We start from the raw sequence: 24,478 nt of genomic DNA on the forward strand, positions 1-24,478 counted from the left end.
AAGAGAGAGACAAAAGAGAGAGAGAGAGAGAGAGAGAGAGAGCGAGAGAGAGAGAGAGCGTGACAGCATAAGACTAAATTCTATTCTATTTATATTCTGTCAATTCAGGAAGTGAATAGAAATTCCGGTCCTCTACGAACACCACCAGTGATGCGAGCACTGAGGTCATAAAGTTTATGCAGGAGACCATGAGCGCGTCACGGTGACAGTTGTTGTGGATGGGGTTGTAGGAAGAGTAGGCAATCACAGAGTGCTTAATTCTTGTTTTTAAGCATCTTTGTACATCTTTGAGATTCTACTTATAATTAAAAGCGCAAAATCAATTAAATATATTATTATTATTGTTATTATTGTACTTACTTTAGGGTAGAACATGTAGGCGATTCCCTCCATGGCTCCATCCAGCATCAAGCCTCTGACGAGGAAAATGAACAGCACAGCATAGGGGAAGACTGAGGAGAAATACATCACCTATGGTGAAGAGAATTACAATTGGAATTAGGAATCATCAGTCCTTTTAATGTAGATTGTAAAATATGTCTATGGATTTGGGAGAGGTTGTATTTCTCCAGCACCATTCCTCAGCTGTATACCAGGACAGGTGGTGGGGTTGCCGTTTTGTTGTTTTTCCAATTTCAGAATGTATCTTTAACTTTACCTATAGGTAGATATAGGGCTGGGTTCATGGACACAGACTAAGTACCCTAATATATTGGATTAAATCAATATTTATCAAAAGACATTCTACATTCTCTTTTAAAAACTATACATGAAAAAAAACATTTAACAAGACAAGGTCAACGAAGGAGGACATTAACATTGAACAATTTAAAAGTAACATTTGCCAAAAACAGAATTCAGACGCTTTCTTTCACAGCTAGCGTGTTAACTACTAGCCTACCATAATCATGGTTAGTGGTTGCCGGGGGCGACACTACTGAGGGTCAAGGCAGGTGGTGACCCGTTATACTGTTTGTAACATGCTATATGTTGTAAAAAAGATGAACTGAGAGTGTCCTTACCTTGGCAGAGGACTTGATGCCATTGATCATGGCTAGACAGACGATGGCCCAGGCAGCCAGCAGACAGCCCGTCATGATGGGGTTAAACTCACCAGACTCATCAATGGAGTCTGTGATGTCTAGAGCCTTCCGGAACCAGAAGTATGAGGTTGGGGAGCTACCTGAGCATTCCTTTACTGACAGACAGAGAGAGAGAGACAGAGAGGAGGGAGGAAGTGAGAGATAGAGAGAGAGGGGGAGTGAAAGAGAGTGAGTGAGAGGGAGAGAGATTTATAGTTTACATACACAAACCCTGCTCTTGTAGAATACATGTTTAGATGTGTAAAGTGTCCATTACACATCTAAACACAAATAAGGAGAAGCATGATATTAACCACACACGCACACACGACACACCACACACACAGTCTTGTACAACTAACCTCGTGGGGACAAAATACTATACTACACACTAGAGGTCGACCGATTATGATTTTTCACCGCCGATACCGATTATTGGCGGGCCCAAAAAGCCGATACCGATTAATCGGCCAATTTGTTTTATTTATTTCTTTGTAATAATGACAATTACAACAATACTGAATGAACACTTATTTTAACTTAATAGAATACATCAATAAAATCAATTTAGCCTCAAATAAATAATGAAACATGTTCAATTTGGTTTAAATAATGCAAAAACAAAGTGTTGGAGAAGAAAGTAAAAGTGCAATATGTGCCATGTAAGAAAGCTAACGTTTAAGTGCCTTGCTCAGAACATGAGAACATATGAAAGCTGGTGGTTCCTTTTAACATGAGTCTTCAATATTCCCAGGTAAGAAGTTTTAGGTTGTAGTTATTATAGGAATTATAGGACTATTTCTCTCTATATGATTTGTATTTCATATACCTTTGACTACTGGATGTTCTTATAGGCACTTTGGTATTGCCAGTGTAACAGTATAGCTTCCGTCCCTCTCCTCACTCCTACCTGGGCTCGAACCAGGAACACATTGACAAAAGCCACCCTCGAAGCAGCGTTACCTATGCAGAGCAAGGGGAACAACTACTCCAAGTCTCAGAGCGAGTGACGTTTGAAACGGTATTAGCACGCACCCCGCTAACTAGCTAGCCATTTCACATCAGTTACACCAGCCTAATCTTGGGAGTTGATAGGCTTGAAGTCATAAACAGCGCAATGCTTGAATCATTGCGAAGAGCTGCTGGCAAAACGCACAAAAGTGCTGTTTGAATGAATGCTTACGAGCCTGCTGGTGCCTACCACCGCTCAGTCAGACTTCTCTATCAAATCATAGACTTAATTATAATATAATAAACACACAGAAATACGAGCCTTAGGTCATTAATATGGTCGAATCTGGAAACTATCATCTCGAAAACAAAAGTTTTTTCTTTCAGTGAAATACGGAACCGTTCCGTATTTTATCTAACGGGTGGCATCCCTAAGTCTAAATATTCCTGTTACATTGCACAACCTTCAATGTTATGTCATAATTACGTACAATTCTGGCAAATTAGTTCACAACGAGCCAGGCGGCCCAAACTGTTGCATATACCCTGACTCTGCGTGCAATGAACGCAAGAGAAGTGACACAATTTCACCTGGTTAATATTGCCTGCTAACCTGGATTTCTTTTAGCTAAATATGCAGGTTTAAAAATATATACTTCTGTGTAATGATTTTAAGAAAGGCATTGATGTTTATGGTTAGGTACAGTACAGTCGTGCAACGATTGTGCTTTTTTCGCAAATGTGCTTTTGCTAAATCATCCCCCGTTTGGCGAAGTTGGCAGTCTTTGTTAGGAAGAAATAGTCTTCACACTGCATATACCCTGACTCTGTTGCAAGAGGTGACACATTTTCCCTAGTTAAAAGAAAGTGCAATGTAAAGCAGGTGGTTAGAGCGTTGGACTAGTTAACCGTAAGGTTGCAAGATTGAATCCCCGAGCTGACAAGGTAAAAATCTGTCGTTCTGCCCCTGAACTAGGCAGTTAACCCACCGTTCCTAGGCCGTCATTGAAAATAAGAATGTGTTCTTAACTGACTTGCCTAGTTAAATAAAGGAGTAAAAATAAAAAAAAGTTGTTTTTATTTTTCTCGTCAAATCGGTGTCCAAAAATACCGATTACCGATTGTTATGAAAACGTGAAATAGGCCCTAATTAATCGGCCATTCCGATTAATCGGTCGACCTCTGCTACTACTACACACACACAGCTAGTTAATACCAGTGTTATTGGTGGTCATGTTGATGGGACACTGCTCCCAGGGTAGAGGATACTGGAAGGAGTTGCCCATGTAGAAGAGACTCCATGCGATGATGACATTATAGTAGAGAGCCACAAAGAAACACACCTGAGGAAGGAAGACAAGGGTTAATGCAGTATTTAACATGCTAGCTGCACCTGTAGACTTCCAAATCAAACTTTATTTGTCACATGCGCCAAACACAACAAGTACCGTGAAATGCTTACTTACAAGCCCTTAACCAACAGCGCAGTTCAAGAAGTTAAGAAAATATTTACCAAATAAACTAAAGTAAAAAATAAAAAATAATAAAAAGTAACACAATAAAATAACAATAATGAGGCTATATACAGCGGGTACCGGTACCGAGTCAGTGTGCAGGGGCACAGGTTAGTTGAGGTAATTTATACATGTAGGTAGGGGTGAAGTGACTATGCATATAATAAAACTGCAAGTAGTAGCAGTTAGCAGCGCTAACACTAGTTAACAATGGCTCGCAAAACTAAAATAAACTTCCTTCAAACTGCATGCAGGGATATCAAATCACAAAGTTCTCTGACTCTGGGTAAGTAATTGCTAAACTATCCCTTTAAATATTGTTATAGCAGCTCCCTGACACCAGCACTGACAGAATGAGTATGAATAGGGTGTCAGTGTTAAACAATAGGGTGACTCTGGGCCAATTGTGCACCGCCCCATGGGTATCCCGGTCGCGGCCGGCTGTGACAGAGCCTGGACTCGAACCCAGAATCTCTAGTGGCACAGCTGGCACTGTGATGCTGTGCCTTAGAGCACTGCGCCACTCAGGAGGCCCTAGGGTGTCAGTATTAACCAATAGGGTGTCAGTGCATAAGTCATACCAACACAGAGGAGAGAGGAGTGTGCAACTACTTCTCACACATTACAAAGAGATCGTTCCCCTAACCACACACACAGACAGACACACACACACACACACACAAACCTCTAGCCTTCTCGAGCCACACAGGTGTACGAGTCAGTTTGTTTTGTATCTCTGTTTACCAGACATGAGGTGACTAAAAAGTTAATTCAGACAAATGTTGATAATGGAGTGATCTCTCACTCTAACTATGCTGTTTATATGACCTCCTGCATGGTTAAACCAAGTTGACTGATTCTGACTGCTAGACTACACCAGTCTACTTCTGCAAGCTGTTCTGCTGTTCTTCTTTGCCTCAGGGCTTAAGGTCAGGTTCCAAACACGTCCACGGTCATTGGCTGCAGGACCTGTTAACAACACTAGGAGCCATATTCACACTGTTGACTGATATTATGCATATTTATGCATATTCAAATATGCATTCTACATGCATGGAGCTGTTTTTAACTTACCTGGAACTCTAGTCACCAGGTTTATTTTGTCAGGTCCTGGTCTATTTTTTTCCCTTCACCACAGATCTATAGCCTCAACATTAGGCCTCAACCCTACATAAATGTCCATGAATTAAAATCCACATAATAATTGACATTTCCTGTTGCAGCAGGATTATTTTCCTGCTGTGAGAAGCAGGCTCAAATTAAGGTACGGCATCTGTACATACAGTATGAAATAGGGTGCCATTTGGGACCAACCCCTGCTGTGCTCACCATGCAGCTGGAGTAGCCGATACCGGCCAGCTTGGGGGAGATGTGCTTCCACACACCGATGCTGCCCTGACGGATACACTGGCCCGCAGCCAGCTCCATGAAGAACAGGGGAACCCCCACCACCACCAACAGCATGACATAGAGCACCATGAACGCGCCTGCCAGGAGAGGGAGAGGAGGCAGAGAGTTAAACTGTTAAATCTGCAGTTCAAGGTTTCAGTAAACAGCTGAGGGATGGGTTTGGAAAAATGTAACCACTCTCAGATTCAAAGACAGAGCTATGATGCAAGGACTGACAATCCATAAGATAAAAAATATATAATTTTAACCATGTGTTAAGGCCATACAGTGTTTGTTTACAATTGCATTGTTTACAAACAAATGAGCAAAACAAGCTTATTTCTTGGGTTTTGGAATTAGACAGTTGAACTAAGGTCATGATAGATTCAAGATTCAATGGCTATATATAATGAATTGAAAAGTCCCAAAATGTATGTAGCAATCACAGATTTAACCTTTATTTAACTAGGCAAGTCAGTTACCCCGGTCAAATCGTCCCCTAACCCCTGACGACACTGGGACAATTGTGCGCCGCCCTACGGGACTCTTGATCACTGCTGTTTGTGATACAGCCAGGATCGAACCCGGGTCTGTAGTAACGCCTCTCGCACTGTGATGCAGTGCCTTAGCCCGTTGCGCCACTCAAGAGAATGAGAGTGAATGGGGTTAGAGAGAGAACAGATGGAAAAACAAGAGTGAAGGAGTCAGGGGAGGGAGAGATACAACAATGGAATAAAGTAGAGAGGGAAAAAAAGAGAGAGAGAGAGAGAGAGAGAGAGAGGGGGGGACGAGTTAGAGAGAAAGAAACCTACCTCTTCAAAAAGTATCTTGACTAGTCCCACAGCATAAAGTCTGAAAGCGATGGTTCTAGTTCCACAGGATAAAGTCTGAAAGTGATGGTTCTAGTCCCACAGCATAAAGTCTGAAAGCGATGGTTCTAGTTCCACAGGATAAAGTCTGAAAGTGATGGTTCTAGTCCCACAGCATAAAGTCTGAAAGTGATGGTTCTAGTTCCACAGCATAAAGTCTGAAAGATATGGTTCTAGTCCCACAGCATAAAGTCTGAACATGATCGTTCTAATCCCACAGCATAATGTCTGAAAGTGATGGTTCTAATCCCCCAGGATAAAGTCTGAAAGTTATGGTTCTAGTCCCACAGCATAAAGTCTGAAAGTGATGGTTCTAGTCCCACAGCATAAAGTCTGAAAGTTATGGTTCTAGTCCCACAGCATAAAGTCTGAAAGCGATGGTTCTAGTTCCACAGGATAAAGTCTGAAAGTGATGGTTCTAGTCCCACAGCATAAAGTCTGAAAGCGATGGTTCTAGTTCCACAGGATAAAGTCTGAAAGTGATGGTTCTAGTCCCACAGCATAAAGTCTGAAAGTGATGGTTCTAGTCCCACAGCATAAAGTCTGAAAGTGATGGTTCTAGTTCCACAGCATAAAGTCTGAAAGTTATGGTTCTAGTCCCACAGCATAAAGTCTGAACATGATCGTTCTAATCCCACAGCATAATGTCTGAAAGTGATGGTTCTAATCCCCCAGGATAAAGTCTGAAAGTTATGGTTCTAGTCCCACAGCATAAAGTCTGAAAATGATGGCTCTAGTCCCACAGCATAAAGTCTGAAAGTTATGGTTCTAGTCCCACAGTATGAAATCTGAAAGTGATGGTTCTAATTCCACAGCATAAAGCCTGAAAGTGGTGGTTCTAGTCCCACAGCAGCAAGTCTGAAAGTGATGGTTCTAATTCCACAGTATAATGTCTGGAAGTGGTGGTTCTAGTCCCACAGCAGCAAGTCTGAAAGTTAGGGTTCTAGTCCCACAGCATCAAGTCTGAAAGTGATGGTCCTAGTCCCACAGCAGCAAATCTGAAAGTTATGGTTCTAGTCCCACAGCATAAAGTCTGAAAGTGATGGTTGTAATTCCACAGAATAAAGTCTGAAAGTGGTGGTTCTAGTCCCACAGCAGCAAGTCTGAAAGTTATGGTTCTAGTCCCACAGCATCAAGACTGAAAGTGATGGTTCTAGTCCCACAGCATAAAGTCTGAAAGTGATGGTTCTAATCCCACAACATAAAGTCTGAAAGTGGTGGTTCTAGTCCCACAGCAGCAAGTCTGAAAGTATGGTTCTAGTCCAACAGCATAAAGTTTGAAAGTGATGGTTCTAGTTCCACAGGATAACGTCTGAAAATGATGGTTCTAATCCCACAACATAAAGTCTGAAAGTGGTGGTTCTAGTCCCACAGCAGCAAGTCTGAAAGTATGGTTCTAGTCCCACAGCATAAAGTCTGAACGTTATGGTCCTAGTTCCACAGGATAACGTCTGAAAATGATGGTTCTAGTCCCACAGCATAAAGTCTGAAAGTTATGGTTCTAATTCCACAGCATAAAGTCTGAAAGTGATGGTTCTAGTTCCACTGCATAAAGTCTGAAAGTGATGGTTCTAGTCCCACAGAATAAAGTCTGAAAGTGATAGTTCTAGTCCCACATAATAAGGACTGAAAGTGCTGGTTGTAATAATAATTAGTGTTAATAATTCAGGTAAAACACGTGTTGATTAATTTCTTGTGTATTGTGTATCTAGTGGTTAGAGCGTTGGGCTAGTAACCGAAAGGTTGCTGGATCGAATCCCCGAGCAGACAAGGTAAAAATCTGTTGTTCTGCCCCTGAGCAAGGCAGTTTTTTTTGTATTTTATTAGGATCCCCATTAGCTGTTGCAAAAACAGTAGCTACTCTTCCTGGGGTCCACATAAAACATGAAACATAATACAGAATGACATAATACAGAACATCAATAGACAAGAACAGCTCAAGGACAGAACTACATACCATTTTTTTAAAGGCACACGTAGCCTACATATCAATGCATACGCACAAACTATCTAGGTCAAACAGGGGAGAGGCGTTGTGCCATAAGGTGTTGACCCATGAGGAGTTGCTTTATCTGTTTTTATTAAACAAGGTTTGATGTTTATTTGATAAATATAAGATGGAAGTTCCATGCAATAAGGGTTCTATATAATACTGTATGTTTTCTTGAATTTGGGAACTGTGAAAAGACCCCTGGTGGCATATCTGGTGGGATAAGTGTGTGTGTCAGAGCTGTGTGTAAGTTGACTATGCAAACAATTTGGGATTTTCAACACATTAATGTTTCTTATAAAAAGAAGAAGTGATGCATTCAGTCTCTCCTCAACTCTTAACCAAGAGAGACTGGCATGCATAGTATTTATATCAGCCCTCTGATTACAATTAAGAGCAAAATGTCCCACTCTGTTCTGGGCCAGCTGCAGCTTAACTAGGTATTTCCTTGCAGCACTGGACCACACGAATGGACAATAATCAAGATTAGACAAAACTAGAGCCTGCAGAACTTGCTTTTTGGAGAGTGGTGTCAAAAAAGCAGAGCATCTCTTTATTAAGGCTAGACCTCTCCCCATCTTTACAACCATTGAATCTATATGTTTTGACCATGACAGTTTACAATCTAAGGTAACGGCAAGTAATTTAGTCTCCTCAACTTGTTCAACAGCCACACCATTCATTACCAGATTCAGCTGAGGTCTAGCACTTAAGGAATGATTTGTACCAAATACAACTCTCTTAGTTTTAGAGATGTTCAGGACCAGACCAAACAGACTGCAACTCTTTGTTAAGGATTTCAGTGACTTCATTAGTTGTGGTTGCTGATGCGTATACGGTTGAATAATCAGCATACATGGACACACATGCTTTGTTTAATGCCAATGGCAGGTCATTGGTAAAAATAAAAAAGAGTAGAGGGCCTAGAGAGCTGCCCTGCGGTACACCACACTTTACATGTTTGACATTAAAGAAGCTTCCATTAAAGAAAACCCTTTGAGTTCTATTAGATAGATAGCTCTGAATCCACAATATGGCAGAGGTTGAAAAGCCATAGCACATAAGTTTTTTCAACAACAGGTTATGGTCAATAATATCAAAGGCTGCACTGAAATCTACAGCTCCCACAATATTCTTATTAACAATTTCTTTCAACCAATCATGTTCTTTGGCTGTCTACATAGAAGAACCCTTTGAAGAATCCTTTTTGGTTCGAGGTAGAACTTTTAGATTTCATGTATAACCTTTTAGGTTTCATGTAGAACTTTTAGGTTTCATGTAGAACTTTTAGGTTTCATGTAGAACTTTTAGGTTTCATGTAGAACCTTTTAGGTTTCATGTAGAACATTTTCGGTTTCATGTAGAACCTTTTAGGTTTCATGTAGAACCTTTTAGGTTTCATGTAGAACTTTTAGGTTTCATGTAGAACCCTTTCCACAGAGGCTTCTACATGGAACCTAAAAGGGTTATCCTATGGGGACAGCCAAAGAACCCTTTTTTCTAAGAGTGCATGAAAAGTTGCCTTATGGAATTTGAAATAAACCATTCTCTCTCTCTCGCTCTCCCTCTCTGCCCCTGTCCTATAGGGCCCACAGAGTCAGACTCACCTCCTCCGTTCTGATGGCAGAGGTAGGGGAACCTCCAAACGTTCCCCAAGCCCACGCTGAAGCCCACCTGAGCCAGTACATACTGCAGCTTGCTGTCCCATGCCGGGCGGTCGTCTACATCCCCAGACGACACCACGCCCCCGGAGGTCCCCTGCACTCCCAAGTCCAGGAGCTCCGCCTCCGACCGACTCTCTCCCATCCTAGTGTCCTCCTCGTCGCTAGTCAATGGAGGCTTCTCCATCTAGACAAAGGAAACGAAGAACAAGTGTCCCAATAGAGATAGGTGTGTGAGTGTGTGTGTGAATGTCTGAGTGTGTTTGTGTTTGTACCACATTGGTTTCTTTTTACATTTTACATTTGAGTCATTTAACAGACACTTATCCAGAGCGACATACATGTATCTTATGTTAGCTGTTAGGGAAAACCACATATCACAGTTGTGTAGATCTTCCCTCAATAAAGAATCTATGAGCAAAGTCAGTGGTAGTAAGACAAGACTAGTGCAGGTGTTAGAGCAGGAAAGGCAAGGGGGCCTCTTCACAGGCCTGCTAGATATGTCTCACATTATATACAATAAACAGTCAATAGACAATAAACATGGGCCTTAATGTACAGGTTCTGATAGTGAGTGGGTGTCAATAGACTATAAACATGGGCCTTAATGTACAGGTTCTGATAGTGAGTGGGTGTCAATAGACTATAAACACGGGGCTTAATGTACAGGTTCTGATAGTGAGTGGGTGTCAATAGACTATAAACAGGGGGCTTAATGTACAGGTTCTGATAGTGAGTGGGTGTCAATAGACTATAAACATGGGGCTTAATGTACAGGTTCTGATAGTGAGTGGGTGTCAATAGACTATAAACATGGGGCTTAATGTACAGGTTCTGATAGTGAGTGGGTGTCAATAGACTATAAACATGGGGCTTAATGTACAGGTTCTGATAGTGAGTGGGTGTCAATAGACTATAAACATGGGGCTTAATGTACAGGTTCTGATAGTGAGTGGGTGTCAATAGACTATAAACATGGGGCTTAATGTACAGGTTCTGATAGTGAGTGGGTGTCAATAGACTATAAACACGGGGCTTAATGTACAGGTTCTGATAGTGAGTGGGTGTCAATAGACTATAAACACGGGGCTTAATGTACAGGTTCTGATAGTGAGTGGGTGTCAATAGACTATAAACACGGGGCTTAATGTACAGGTTCTGATAGTGAGTGGGTGTCAATAGACTATAAACACGGGGCTTAATGTACAGGTTCTGATAGTGAGTGGGTGTCAATAGACTATAAACACGGGGCTTAATGTACAGGTTCTGATAGTGAGTGGGTGTCAATAGACTATAAACACGGGGCTTAATGTACAGGTTCTGATAGTGAGTGGGTGTCAATAGACTATAAACAGGGGGCTTAATGTACAGGTTCTGATAGTGAGTGGGTGTCAATAGACTATAAACATGGGGCTTAATGTACAGGTTCTGATAGTGAGTGGGTGTCAATAGACTATAAACATGGGGCTTAATGTACAGGTTCTGATAGTGAGTGGGTGTCAATAGACTATAAACATGGGGCTTAATGTACAGGTTCTGATAGTGAGTGGGTGTCAATAGACTATAAACATGGGGCTTAATGTACAGGTTCTGATAGTGAGTGGGTGTCAATAGACTATAAACATGGGGCTTAATGTACAGGTTCTGATAGTGAGTGGGTGTCAATAGACTATAAACATGGGGCTTAATGTACAGGTTCTGATAGTGAGTGGGTGTCAATAGACTATAAACACGGGGCTTAATGTACAGGTTCTGATAGTGAGTGGGTGTCAATAGACTATAAACACGGGGCTTAATGTACAGGTTCTGATAGTGAGTGGGTGTCAATAGACTATAAACACGGGGCTTAATGTACAGGTTCTGATAGTGAGTGGGTGTCAATAGACTATAAACACGGGGCTTAATGTACAGGTTCTGATAGTGAGTGGGTGTCAATAGACTATAAACACGGGGCTTAATGTACAGGTTCTGATAGTGAGTGGGTGTCAATAGACTATAAACACGAGGCTTAATGTACAGGTTCTGATAGTGAGTGGGTGTCAATAGACTATAAACATGGGGCTTAATGTACAGGTTCTGATAGTGACTGGGTGTCAATAGACTATAAACATGGGGCTTAATGTACAGGTTCTGATAGTGACTGGGTGTCAATAGACTATAAACATGGGGCTTAATGTACAGGTTCTGATAGTGAGTGGGTGTCAATAGACTATAAACATGGGGCTTAATGTACAGGTTCTGATAGTGAGTGGGTGTCAATAGACTATAAACATGGGCCTTAATGTACAGGTTCTGATAGTGAGTGGGTGTCAATAGACTATAAACATGGGGCTTAATGTACAGGTTCTGATAGTGAGTGGGTGTCAATAGACTATAAACATGGGGCTTAATGTACAGGTTCTGATAGTGAGTGGGTGTCAATAGACAATAAACATGGGGCTTAATGTACAGGTTCTGATAGTGAGTGGGTGTCAATAGACTATAAACATGGGGCTTAATGTACAGGTTCTGATAGTGAGTGGGTGTCAATAGACTATAAACATGGGGCTTAATGTACAGGTTCTGATAGTGAGTGGGTGTCAATAGACTATAAACAGGGGGCTTAATGTACAGGTTCTGATAGTGAGTGGGTGTCAATAGACTATAAACAGGGGGCTTAATGTACAGGTTCTGATAGTGAGTGGGTGTCAATAGACTATAAACATGGGGCTTAATGTACAGGTTCTGATAGTGAGTGGGTGTCAATAGACTATAAACATGGGCCTTAATGTACAGGTTCTGATAGTGAGTGGGTGTCAATAGACTATAAACACGGGGCTTAATGTACAGGTTCTGATAGTGAGTGGGTGTCAATAGACTATAAACACAGGGATTAATGTACAGGTTCTGATAGTGAGTGGGTGTCAATAGACTATAAACAGGGGGCTTAATGTACAGGTTCTGATAGTGAGTGGGTGTCAATAGACTATAAACATGGGGCTTAATGTACAGGTTCTGATAGTGAGTGGGTGTCAATAGACTATAAACATGGGGCTTAATGTACAGGTTCTGATAGTGAGTGGGTGTCAATAGACTATAAACATGGGGCTTAATGTACAGGTTCTGATAGTGAGTGGGTGTCAATAGACTATAAACATGGGGCTTAATGTACAGGTTCTGATAGTGAGTGGGTGTCAATAGACAATAAACATGGGGCTTAATGTACAGGTTCTGATAGTGAGTGGGTGTCAATAGACTATAAACATGGGGCTTAATGTACAGGTTCTGATAGTGAGTGGGTGTCAATAGACTATAAACATGGGGCTTAATGTACAGGTTCTGATAGTGAGTGGGTGTCAATAGACTATAAACATGGGGCTTAATGTACAGGTTCTGATAGTGAGTGGGTGTCAATAGACTATAAACGGGTCTTAATGTACAGGTTCTGATAGTGAGTGGGTGTCAATAGACTATAAACATGGGCCTTAATGTACAGGTTCTGATAGTGAGTGGGTGTCAATAGACTATAAACATGGGGCTTAATGTACAGGTTCTGATAGTGAGTGGGTGTCAATAGACTATAAACATGGGGCTTAATGTACAGGTTCTGATAGTGAGTGGGTGTCAATAGACAATAAACAAAGGTTGTTTCCACACAGGCTCTGTTATTTTTCTGGTACTTGTTTTTCACAGCTGGGGGCTCAATGGGATTCAGTCCATCCATTTTATGTTACAGTATCAAATAGAAGCTGTTACAATATCAAATAGGATCTGTTTCAATATCAAATAGAAGCTGTTACAGTATCAAATAGTCGCTGTTAGAGTATCAAATAGAAGCTGTTACAGTATCAAATAGAAGCTGTTACTGTATCAAATATAAGCTGTTACAGTATCAAATAGAAGCTGTTACAATATCAAATAGAAGCTGTTACAGTATCAAATAGAAGCTGTTACAATATCAAATAGAAGCTGTTACAATATCAAATAGAAGCTGTTACAGTATCAAATAGAAGCTGTTACAGTATCAAATAGAAGCTGTGGTCTCCCTCTGTTACCATGAGCAGCAGATATATCAACCATGATCTCTCTACCACTGCTCTGTGTTCTGGTGATAAAACCAACTGAACCCACCCTGGAGTCTCCACACCGGGGAACCACATTTACACCACTAGTCTCCTGTCCAGGGGATGTACTTGTACATCAAGCTGCCTCATGCTACAGAAACAGGAGATAGGCTCCTATGAGGCGTTCTGACTCGCAGAGGCCAAGGCTCGTGCAAGGCTATTTACTATAGTGACCTCTTTGGCACAGGGGCACGGCTAGTACAGTGAGGGAAAAAAGTATTTGATCCCCTGCTGATTTTGTATGTTTGCCCACTGACAAAGAAATGATCAGTCTATAATTTTAATGGTAGGTTTATTTGAACAGTGAGAGACAGAATAACAACAAAAAAATCCAGAAAAACGCATGTCAAAAATGTTATAAATTCATTTGCATTTTAATGAGGAAAATAAGTATTTGACCCCCTCTCAATCAGAAAGATTTCTGGCTCCCAGGTGTCTTTTATACAGGTAACGAGCTGAGATTAGGAGCACACTCTTAAAGGGAGTGCTCCTAATCTCAGCTTCTTACCTGTATAAAAGACACCTGTCCACAGAAGCAATCAATCAATCAGATTCCAAACTCTCCACCATGGCCAAGACCAAAGAGCTCTCCAAGGATGTCAGGGACAATATTGTAGACCTACACAAGGCTGGAATGGGCTACAAGACCATCGCCAGGGGATCAAATACTTTTTCCCCTCACTGTATCAGCTGTAAGAGTGGAGAAGAACCTAGCTGCAGCCAGATAGAACAGGTAGTTTCTCTCTCTCTCTCTCACGCACGCACGCACACACACACACACACACACAGTACAACCAAACACACACACATCACATACAACAGTGGAGGCCGGTGGGAGGAGCAGTAGGAGGACAGGCTCATTGTAATGGCTGGAATGGAATTAATGGAACAGAGTCAAACATGTGGTTTCCATTGGGTAAATCTATTCTGACAAGTGTGACTCGAGGGTTACATTGGTTTACACCGGGGGGAGGGGTTCCATTGGTTTACACCGGGGGGAGGGGTTCCATTGGTTTACACCGGGGGGAGGGGTTCCATTGGTTTACACCGGGGGAAGGGGTTCCATTGGTTTACACCGGGGGGAGGGGTTCCATTGGTTTACAGCGGGGTGAGGGGTTCCATTGGTTTACACCGGGGGGAGGGGTTCCATTGGTTTACAGCAGGGGGAGGGGTTCCATTGGTTTACAGCAGGGGGAGGGGTTCCATTGGTTTACAGCAGGGGGAGGGGTTCCATTGGTTTACAGCAGGGGGAGGGGTTCCATTGGTTTACAGCAGGGGGAGGGGTATAGTAATGGATCCACACTACTACTGGCAGGAGTTACCACAGAGTCATTCTACTATGGGAATAGGGAAGCTATTTGGAGCACCTTACTAGATCTGCTCTGAGCTGATTGGTTTACAATAGCCAATACACTCTGGTTAAACTGTTAGATTGACTATTCGGCTACATTTACATTTTAGTAATTTAGACTTACAGTTAGTGCATTGATCTAGGTACATTAATCTAGGTCCATTCAGCTGGGTGCATTCAGCTGGGTACATTCAGCTGGGTACATTCAGCTGGGTACATTCAGCTGGGTGCATTCAGCTGGGTACATTCAGCTGGGTACATTAATCTAGGTACATTCAGCTGGGTACATTCAGCTGGGTACATTCAGCTGGGTGCATTCAGCTGGGTACATTCAGCTGGGTACATTCAGCTGGGTGCATTCAGCTGGGTACATTCAGCTGGGTGCATTCAGCTGGGTGCATTCAGCTGAGTACATTCAGCTGGGTACATTCAGCTGGGTACATTAATCTAGGTACATTCAGCTGGGTACATTCAGCTGGGTGCATTCAGCTGGGTACATTCAGCTGGGTACATTAATCTAGGTACATTCAGCTGGGTACATTCAGCTGGGTGCATTCAGCTGGGTGCATTCAGCTGGGTACATTCAGCTGGGTGCATTCAGCTGGGTGCATTCAGCTGGGTACATTCAGCTGGGTACATTAATCTAGGTACATTCAGCTGGGTACATTCAGCTGGGTGCATTCAGCTGGGTGCATTCAGCTGGGTACATTCAGGTGGGTACATTCAGCTGGGTACATTCAGCTGGGTACATTAATCTGGGTACATTAATCTGGGTACATTCAGCTGGGTGCATTCAGCTGGGTGCATTCAGCTGGGTACATTCAGCTGGGTACATTCAGCTGGGTACACTCAGCTGGGTACATTCAGCTAGGTACTGTGGCAGACCAGGGGGTTTGGTCAAGACGTTTACCCATATCAGACACTGACAGAGAAGGATTAGCTCAGTTTCAAGGGTGTTTATTTAAATAATAGATCAAAAAGAAAAGGATAGGTCTCCCTATGAGACCCTCTCCGGGATGCCGTCTTCTGGGATTCTGTGTCTGGCTGTATCCTGTCGGGCACAAAACTGAACTCCCTCTTGTTACCTCTGCAACCGTCAACAATAACACGGGAGTCCCCCCCCCACGAGTCTGTTTAGTTGTTGTTGTCATCGTTGTTGTTGCTGCTGTTTTGAGGGTCCATTTTGTTGTTGGGACTCAAATGTTGATGTTTCTCATTTCACTTTAGGTATTGAAGGAGTAGTCCTAAACAGGTTAGACTTTAGTACTCAAATCCAAACAGCTTTGTCATTCACTCTTTCAACACATCGCCCCTGTTGAATCCTCTAGTTCTCTGTCTTTCTTCTCTCTCTCTCTCCTTCTCTCTGCCTCTCTCTAAATTTAGCTCACCTCTAATTCTACCTCTTCACCCCTAACCCTCTGCCCCCCATAGTGGTTAAGTGTCCAGAGTTGTTTTGAGCTACTGGTCAGTGAAACAGTGTCTGTGAAGAGAGAACATGGAGTCCAGGGTCATTTTGGCTATTAACAACAAAAAATATATATATTATTTAATCTTTATTTAACTAGGCTACTGGTCAGTGAAACACTATCAGTGAGAGAGAACATGGCGTCCCAGAGAGCCACACACACCCAAAGTGTTATGTTAAATAAATACACACCCAACACTTGATTTGTAAAAAAACAAATTGTGTGTAAACAACGATGCTCAGACTGGGTCATAATAACCCCCACGCACCCGGTCAACAGACTGGGTCATAATAACCCCCACGCACCCGGTCAACAGACTGGGTCATAATAACCCCCACGCACCCAGTCAACAGACTGGGTCATAATAACCCCCACGCACCCGGTCAACAGACTGGGTCATAATAACCCCCACGCACCCGGTCAACAGACTGGGTCATAATAACCCCCACGCACCCGGTCAACAGACTGGGTCATAATAACCCCCACGCACCCGGTCAACAGCTCTATGCAGTTGTATGAATGTATTTGTAAGTGAGATAAATCTGAATAAAATAAATAATATTACATATCGTTTTGTTTGGCAATAGACCAGAGCCCTATGGGCCAAACAAACACTACAGGTAAATTGTAATGGAGATGATATGCTAACGAAACACACCAGTGTATCATAATCCTGTGGATTTATTGTAACTGTATAACGTGTTATAATAAGAACGGAAACTTTTCTAGCATGTGGTTGTTTACCTTCTAGTTCAATATGCAAAGAGCATCGCAGCAAGATCCATCCACAGAGTGAATGTCTGTGATCTACAGACAATGGCACTGTGAAAACCCTTCACTGGTTTACATACTATTTATTATGTGGCAGTAAGTAACGTATTGCCAAACACAACAGAACCCTTGTACATGTATAGATTTGGCAAGACACTTGACACAGACACACAGACAGACACCGACCAAGATGTGTGTACGATTTTCTGTTGATTTTCTGTTATTTCCCAGTCCATTTTCTTTTCAGAGCATGGAAATGTCTCTTTTTACTTCCAACCCAAACGAAAAACGAAGGGTTTCTTTCTAGCCTTAATAAACTACTTTCCAAAATGAGTTTGTGTACTGGCTCTTCAAGTCACCTTGGGAACTGCATTGTTTGGAGTAAACTCTGATCTTTGTCGGATTAATAAAAGGTTGCTAGCCTACTTATTTCCCTGATGAGGTCCTATAGTCCTACACTTTCGCTACACAGAAAACAGTATATAGGTTGAGACAAACTGACAACAATGCAAAAATGTACATTTAAACAATCCTTCATCCATATTATTTGAAATGAAATGGTCCTGAACTCCTCATACAGAAAGTCATAACAATGTAATAAACGTTGCATGTCATGATCCCTACATAAATAGCCCATATATATAGCGTGTTTACATATGGGCTTGAAATTGAAACCAACTGAAGTAATAGTACACTTTTTCAAGTGAGAAAATAACCCACACGCAATCGGCGTGATACATAAAACGAAAAACAATTAGGCTATTTACTGAACATTTTAAAATATGTAAACGAGTAGACAAAGATCGCTATGTAGGCATGATGCCATTACGGTTAGAAAGCAAGAAAGAGGGGGGTTCTGTGTAAAAGAAAATACGCTTTTAAAACCTTGTCTCGCATGCAAACAGCGCATGAGTGCAACAACCTAACAAGGGATACAATAACGTTCTCAATGGTAATATTGAACATACCACGGTTTGCCCTCTACGTCGCGCTGTGCACTTGGGGGAGTAGTCTCTGACGTCCGACAACTTCTCACTGCCAGCCTTGGTCGGTTACCCCAGCAGAACGAGAACCTTGTCTTGTCTCTAAATTACGTCTGGTTTGACGCAAATAATAACGAAGGGTTCTCTGGAGCGCTCAACTTGATCATTGGTATTCGGAATCCTATACAAAACTTCACAGGCGCCACGTTGTTGCAGTGTAAGAAGCATGATCTGTCGATCTTGCCAAGATATCAAGAAGACCAACTCCCTTCGTCTTTTGATTGGCTCTGGTCGCCCTTCACAGTCCCACCCTTCACAGTCCATATAATATTACAAAATACACACAGGGCCGACATCAGTGGTTCACTTGAGATTGGTTTCTTCAGTTAGCTGCATGTTGACCGAAGTGTTTGAATTACATGCCACAAATTCGCAACAAATTGAATTAGGTATAAAGTAATTTCCATGTCAAGTGTCCTTTTTAGGAACTGTAGGAGGTACAACCGTTAGTGCATGACTTTAAAGCCTAGTGCATGACTGTAAACAATCAATTCAGCTTTAAAAGATAAGCACTCTATTTTTTATTCCTTAGAAAATATCTTATTCATTAGGCAGCGTCAACGTGACAGTGTCGACGTGACAGCGTTAATCTGACATTGTTACTGTGGCTTTAGGTATTTAAGACCCTGCCTACTTTATAAACTTAATATTTGACATACTCTTAGTATTAAATTAACTCTTCACAAGTAGCACTATTGAATGTTGAATGACATTCCAATAGTTTAAATCGACTGGTCAGTTCATATGTAATAACTTTATCCACAGGGGGGAGCTCTAGGTTATCACATGGGATTTCATGAGCTCATCCTGAACACACACACACACACACACGCACACACGCACACACACACACACACACACAAACGGGTGTCCGGAGTGTGTTTAGACTTTTTTTATTAGTCAAGCTAACTACAGAGAGCTTTACACCTGCCCAAAGGGGGTGGACACTGGACACATACACACTGGACACATACACACTCATAACATAGGTACACTGTGATGACCATATTATTAATGACTTGCATCCCATTAGGATGAGATAGGATAGGATATTACCCCCCCAGTGTGAAAAACCCGGCAGCGTTGCAGTTCATGACACAAACCGGTGCGCCTGGCAGCTACTACCGTACCCTGTTCAAAGGCACTTAAATATTTTGTCCACCCTCTGAATGACACACATACACAATCCACATCTCAATGGTCTCAAGGCTTAAAAATCATTATTTAACGTGTCTCCTCCCCTTCATCTACACTGATTGAAGTGGATTTAACAAGTGACATCAATAAGGGATCATAGCTTTCACCTGAATTCACCGAGCCAGTTTATGTCATGGAAAGAGCAGGTGTTCATAATCAAATCAAATCAAATGTATTTATATAGCCCTTCTTACATCAGCTGATATCTCAAAGTGCTGTACAGAAACCCAGCCTAAAACTCCAAACAGCAAGCAATGCAGGTGTAGAAGCACGGTGGCTAGGAAAAACTCCCTAGAAAGGCCAAAACCTAGGAAGAAACCTAGAGAGGAACCAGGCTATGAGGGGTGGCCAGTCCTTTTCTGTCTGTGCCGGGTGGAGATTATAACAGCACATGGCCTAGATGTTCAAATGTTCATAAATGACCAGCATGGTCAAATAATAATAATCATAGTAGTTGTTGAGGGTGCAACAAGTCAGTAACACAAGAGTAAGTGTCAGTTGGCTTTTTCATAGCAGATCTTTGAGAGTATCTCTACCGCTCCTGCTGTCTCTAGAGAGTTGAAAACAGCAGGTCTGGGACAGGTAGCACGTCCGGTGAATAGGTCAGGGTTCCAGCAGGTCTGGGACAGCAGGTCTGGGACAGGTAGCACATCCGGTGAACAGGTCAGGGTTCCATAGCTGCAGGCAGAACAGTTGGAACTGGAGCAGCAGTACGGCCAGGTGAACTGGGGACAGCAAGGAGTCATCAAGCCAGGTAGTCCTGAGGCATGGTCCTAGGGCTCAGGTCCTCCGAGAGAGAGAAAGAAAGAAAGAGAAAGAGAGAATTAGAGAGAGCATATTTAAATTCACACAGGACACCAGAAAAGACAAGAGAAATACTCCAGATGTGACAGACTGACCCTAGCCCCCCGACACATAAACTACTGCAGCATAAATACTGGAGGCTGAGACAGGAGGGGTCAGGAGACACTGTGGCCCCAACCGATGAAACCCCCGGACAGGGCCAAACAGGTAGGATATAACCCCACCCACTTTGCCAAAGCACAGCCTCCACACCACTGGAGGGATATCTCCAACCACCAACATACCATCCCGGGACAAGGCTGAGTATAGCCCACAAAGATCTCCGCCACAGCACAGCCCAAGGGGGGGCGCCAACCCAGACAGGAAGACCACGTCAGTGACTCAACCCACTCAAGTGATGCACCCCTCCCAGGGACGGCATGGAAGAACACCAGTAAGCCAGTGACTCAGCCCCTGTAATAGGGGTAGAGGCAGAGAATCCCAGTGGAAAGAGGGGAAACCGGCCAGGCAGAGACAGCAAGGGCGGTTCGTTGCTCCAGCCTTTCCGTTCACCTTCACACCCCTGGGCCAGACTACACTTAATCATAGGACCTACTGAAGAGATGTGTCTTCAGTAAAGACTTAAAGGTTGAGACTGAGTCTGCGTCTCTCACATGGGTAGGCAGACTATTCCATAAAAATGGAGCTCTATAGGAGAAAGCCCTGCCTCCAGCTGTTTGCTTAGAAATTCTAGGAACAATTAGGAGGCCCGCGTCTTGTGACCGTAGCGTGCGTGTAGGTATGTACGGCATGACCAAATCGGAAAGATAGGTAGGAGCAAGCCCATGTAATGCTTTGTAGGTTAGCAGTAAAACCTTGAAATCAGCCCTTGCCTTAACAGGAAGCCAGTGTAGGGAGGCTAGCACTGGAGTAATATGATACAATTTTTTGGTTCTAGTCAGGATTCTAGCACTGGTACACTCAGTGCATTTTATTGTCCCGAGGGAGAATTTGTCTTGGACAATTAAAAATGACTGCTACTTCCACATAGAATACATAAATAGATAGAATTCAATCTTACAGCACACAATAACATCATCATCCATCCTCCTCTCTACCCACATAATAACATCATCATCCATCCTCCTCTCTACCCACATAATAACATCACCATCCATCCTCCTCTCTACCCACACAATAACATCATCATCCATCCTCCTCTCTACCCACACAATAACATCATCATCCATCCTCCTCTCTACCCACACAATAACATCATCATCCATCCTCCTCTCTACCCACATAATAACATCATCATCCATCCTCATCTCTACCCACACAATAACATCATCATCCATCCTCCTCTCTACCCACATAATAACATCACCATCCATCCTTCTCTCTACCCACATAATAACATCATCATCCATCCTCCTCTCCACCCACACAATAACATCATCATCCATCCTCCTCTTTACCCACACAATAACATCATCATCCATCCATCCTCCTCTCTACCCACACAATAACATCATCATCCATCCTCCTCTCTACCCACACAATAACATCACCATCCATCCTCCTCTCTACCCACATAATAACATCACCATCCATCCTCCTCTCTACCCACACAATAACATCATCATCCATCCATCCTCCTCTCTACCCACACAATAACATCATCATCCATCCATCCTCCTCTCTACCCACACAATAACATCATCATCCATCCATCCTCCTCTCTACCCACACAATAACATCACCATCCATCCTCCTCTCTACCCACACAATAACATCACCATCCATCCTCCTCTCTACCCACACAATAACATCACCATCCATCCTCCTCTCTACCCACATAATAACATGATCTTCCATCCTCCTCTCTACCCACACAATAACATGGTCTGGTTACCACTAGGCTCCCTTACCAAAACCATATGGTCTGGTTGCCACTAGGCTCCCTTACCAAAACCATATGGTCTGTTTACCACTAGGCTCTCTTACCAAAACCATATGGTTTGGTTACCACTAGGCTCCCTTACCAAAACCATATTGTCTGGTTACCACTAGGCTCCCTTACCAAAACCATATTGTCTGGGCACCACTAGGCTCCCTTACCAAAACCTTATCCCCTTTAGTCCCTGCCAAGGCAGCAGCTACTCTTCCTGGGGTTTATTATGGATCCCCATTAGTTCCTGCCAAGGCAGCAGCTAGTCTTCCTGGGGTTTATTATGGATCCCCATTAGTTCCTGCCAAGGCAGCAGCTACTCTTCCTGGGGTTTATTATGGATCCCCATTAGTTTCTGCCAAGGCAACAGCTAGTCTTCCTGGGGTTTATTATGAATCCCCATTAGTTCCTGACAAGGCAACAGCTACTCTTCCTGGGGTCCAGCAACATTAAGGCAGTTTAATCCAATTTTAAATATTTCATGACATTTCATACCACTTTTCACAACACATTAAGTGTGTTCCCTCAGGCCACTACTCTACTATCACATATCTACAATACAAAATGAATGTGTACAGTACGTGTGTGTAGAGTGTGTCTTGTCATGTGTCTGTGTAAGCGTGTGTCTGTACCTTTGTGTGTGTCTTTTCACAGTCCCTGCTGTTCCATAAGGTGTATTTGTATCTGTGTTTTAAATCTGATTCTACTACTTGCATCAGTTCCATGTAGTCATGGCTCTATGCCTTACAACTTGAGGACCTTAGCTGCTGTATCATATATTATCACAATACTACTGTATATACACTGTGTGCACAATTATTAGGCAAGTTGTATGTTTGAGGATTCATTTTATTATTGAACAACTACAGCGCTCTCGGTCAATCCAAAATGTTAATAAACCTATTTAAGAAAGTAAAAGTGAGGTTTTGGCTTTCTTTGGAGAATATCTATGTGTGCACAATTATTGGGCAACTATTAGTGTGCAGAATTATTATGCAACTAAATGAAAAACGAAAAGTTCCCCATCTCACTTGTTTATTTTCATCTGTTAAAGTGAGAATAATAAACAAACAACTCAAAATGTATAAATAAACATTTCTGACATTTCAAAAAAAGATCTGTGACCAATATAGCCAGCCTTCTTTTCAATAACAGTCATAAGCCTTCCATCCATGGAGTCTGTCAGTTTCTTGATCTGTTGACCATCAACGTTTTTGTGCAGCAGCAACCACAGCCTCCCAGACACTGGTCAGAGAGGTGTACTGTTTTCCTTCACCGTAAATCCTCCGTTTAAGAAGGGACCACAAGTTCTCAATAGGGTTTAGGTCAGGTGAGGAAGGGGGCCATGTCATTATTCTTTCATCTTTAAGGCCTTTACTGGCTAGCCACGCAGTGGAGTTCTTCGATGCATGCGATGGAGCATTGTCCTGCATAAAAATCATGGTCTTCTTGAAAGATGCAGACTTTTTCCTGTACCACTGCTTGAAGAAAGTGTCTTCTAAAAACTGGCAGTAGGTTTGGGAGTTGAGTTTGAGTCCATCTTCAACCCGAAAAAAGGTCCAACTAGCTCATCTTTAATAATACCACCCCATACCAGTACCCCACCTCCACCTTGCTGGCGTCTGAGTCGAAGTGGAGCTCCGTGACCGTTACTGATCCAGCCACGGGCCCATCCATCCGTCAAGAGTCACTCTCATCTCATCAGTCCATAAAACCTTTGAAAAATCTGTCTTCAGATATTTCTTGGCCCAGTCTTGACGTTTCAACTTATGTGTCTTGTTCAGTGGTGGTCGGGTTTCAGCCTTCCTTACCTTGGCCATGTCTCTGAGCACTGAACACCTTGTACTTCTGGGCACTCCAGGTAGGTTGCAGTTCTGGAATATGACAGCACTGGAGGATAATGGCTTCCTGGTAGCTTCACGTTTGATTCTTCTCAAATCTTTGGCAGTTAATTTGCGTGTTTTTTTCTCAACACGGTTCTTGCAACCCTGTTGACTATTTGCAACAAAACGTTTGATGGTTCTGTGATCACGCCCCAATATCTTAGCAATTTCAAGAGTGCTGCATTCTTCTGAAATACTTTTTACAATGTTTGACTTTGGCCCATTTTGCCTGAGGAAAAGAAGCTGCCTAATAATTATACACACCTTGATATAGGGTGTTGATCTCCTTAGGCCACACCCTCCCTCATTACACAAATACACATCACCTGATATGCTTAAATCCAATAAGCATTCCAGTTTATACAGCTTGGAGTTTGGAAATATGCATAATAATGATGATATGGTCAAAAAACTGACTTGCCTAATAATTGTGCACACAGTGTAGTTACTGTACTTGTTGTAACTAATTCATGG

At 42.5% G+C, this 24,478-nt stretch overlaps 1 protein-coding gene across 1 annotated transcript in view; it reads right to left on the reverse strand.

Annotated features, from left to right (window-relative positions):
* Positions 1-18,398, reverse strand: part of slc6a16a (solute carrier family 6 member 16a) — a 31,016-nt gene extending 12,618 nt beyond the window's left edge. The window contains exons 1-6 of the mRNA XM_029775127.1: positions 18,116-18,398; positions 9,403-9,643; positions 4,877-5,034; positions 3,250-3,376; positions 1,023-1,198; positions 361-471 (exon numbers count right to left, since the gene is read on the reverse strand). Of these exons, the coding sequence (XP_029630987.1) occupies positions 361-471; positions 1,023-1,198; positions 3,250-3,376; positions 4,877-5,034; positions 9,403-9,643 (813 nt within the window). The 5' untranslated portion in view covers positions 18,116-18,398. The remainder of the gene's footprint in view (positions 1-360; positions 472-1,022; positions 1,199-3,249; positions 3,377-4,876; positions 5,035-9,402; positions 9,644-18,115) is intronic.
* Positions 18,399-24,478: the final 6,080 nt, after the last annotated feature.

This window comes from Salmo trutta, chromosome 1, assembly GCF_901001165.1.
Source record: "Salmo trutta chromosome 1, fSalTru1.1, whole genome shotgun sequence".
In the NCBI taxonomy this organism is placed as follows: Eukaryota; Metazoa; Chordata; class Actinopteri; order Salmoniformes; family Salmonidae; genus Salmo; species Salmo trutta.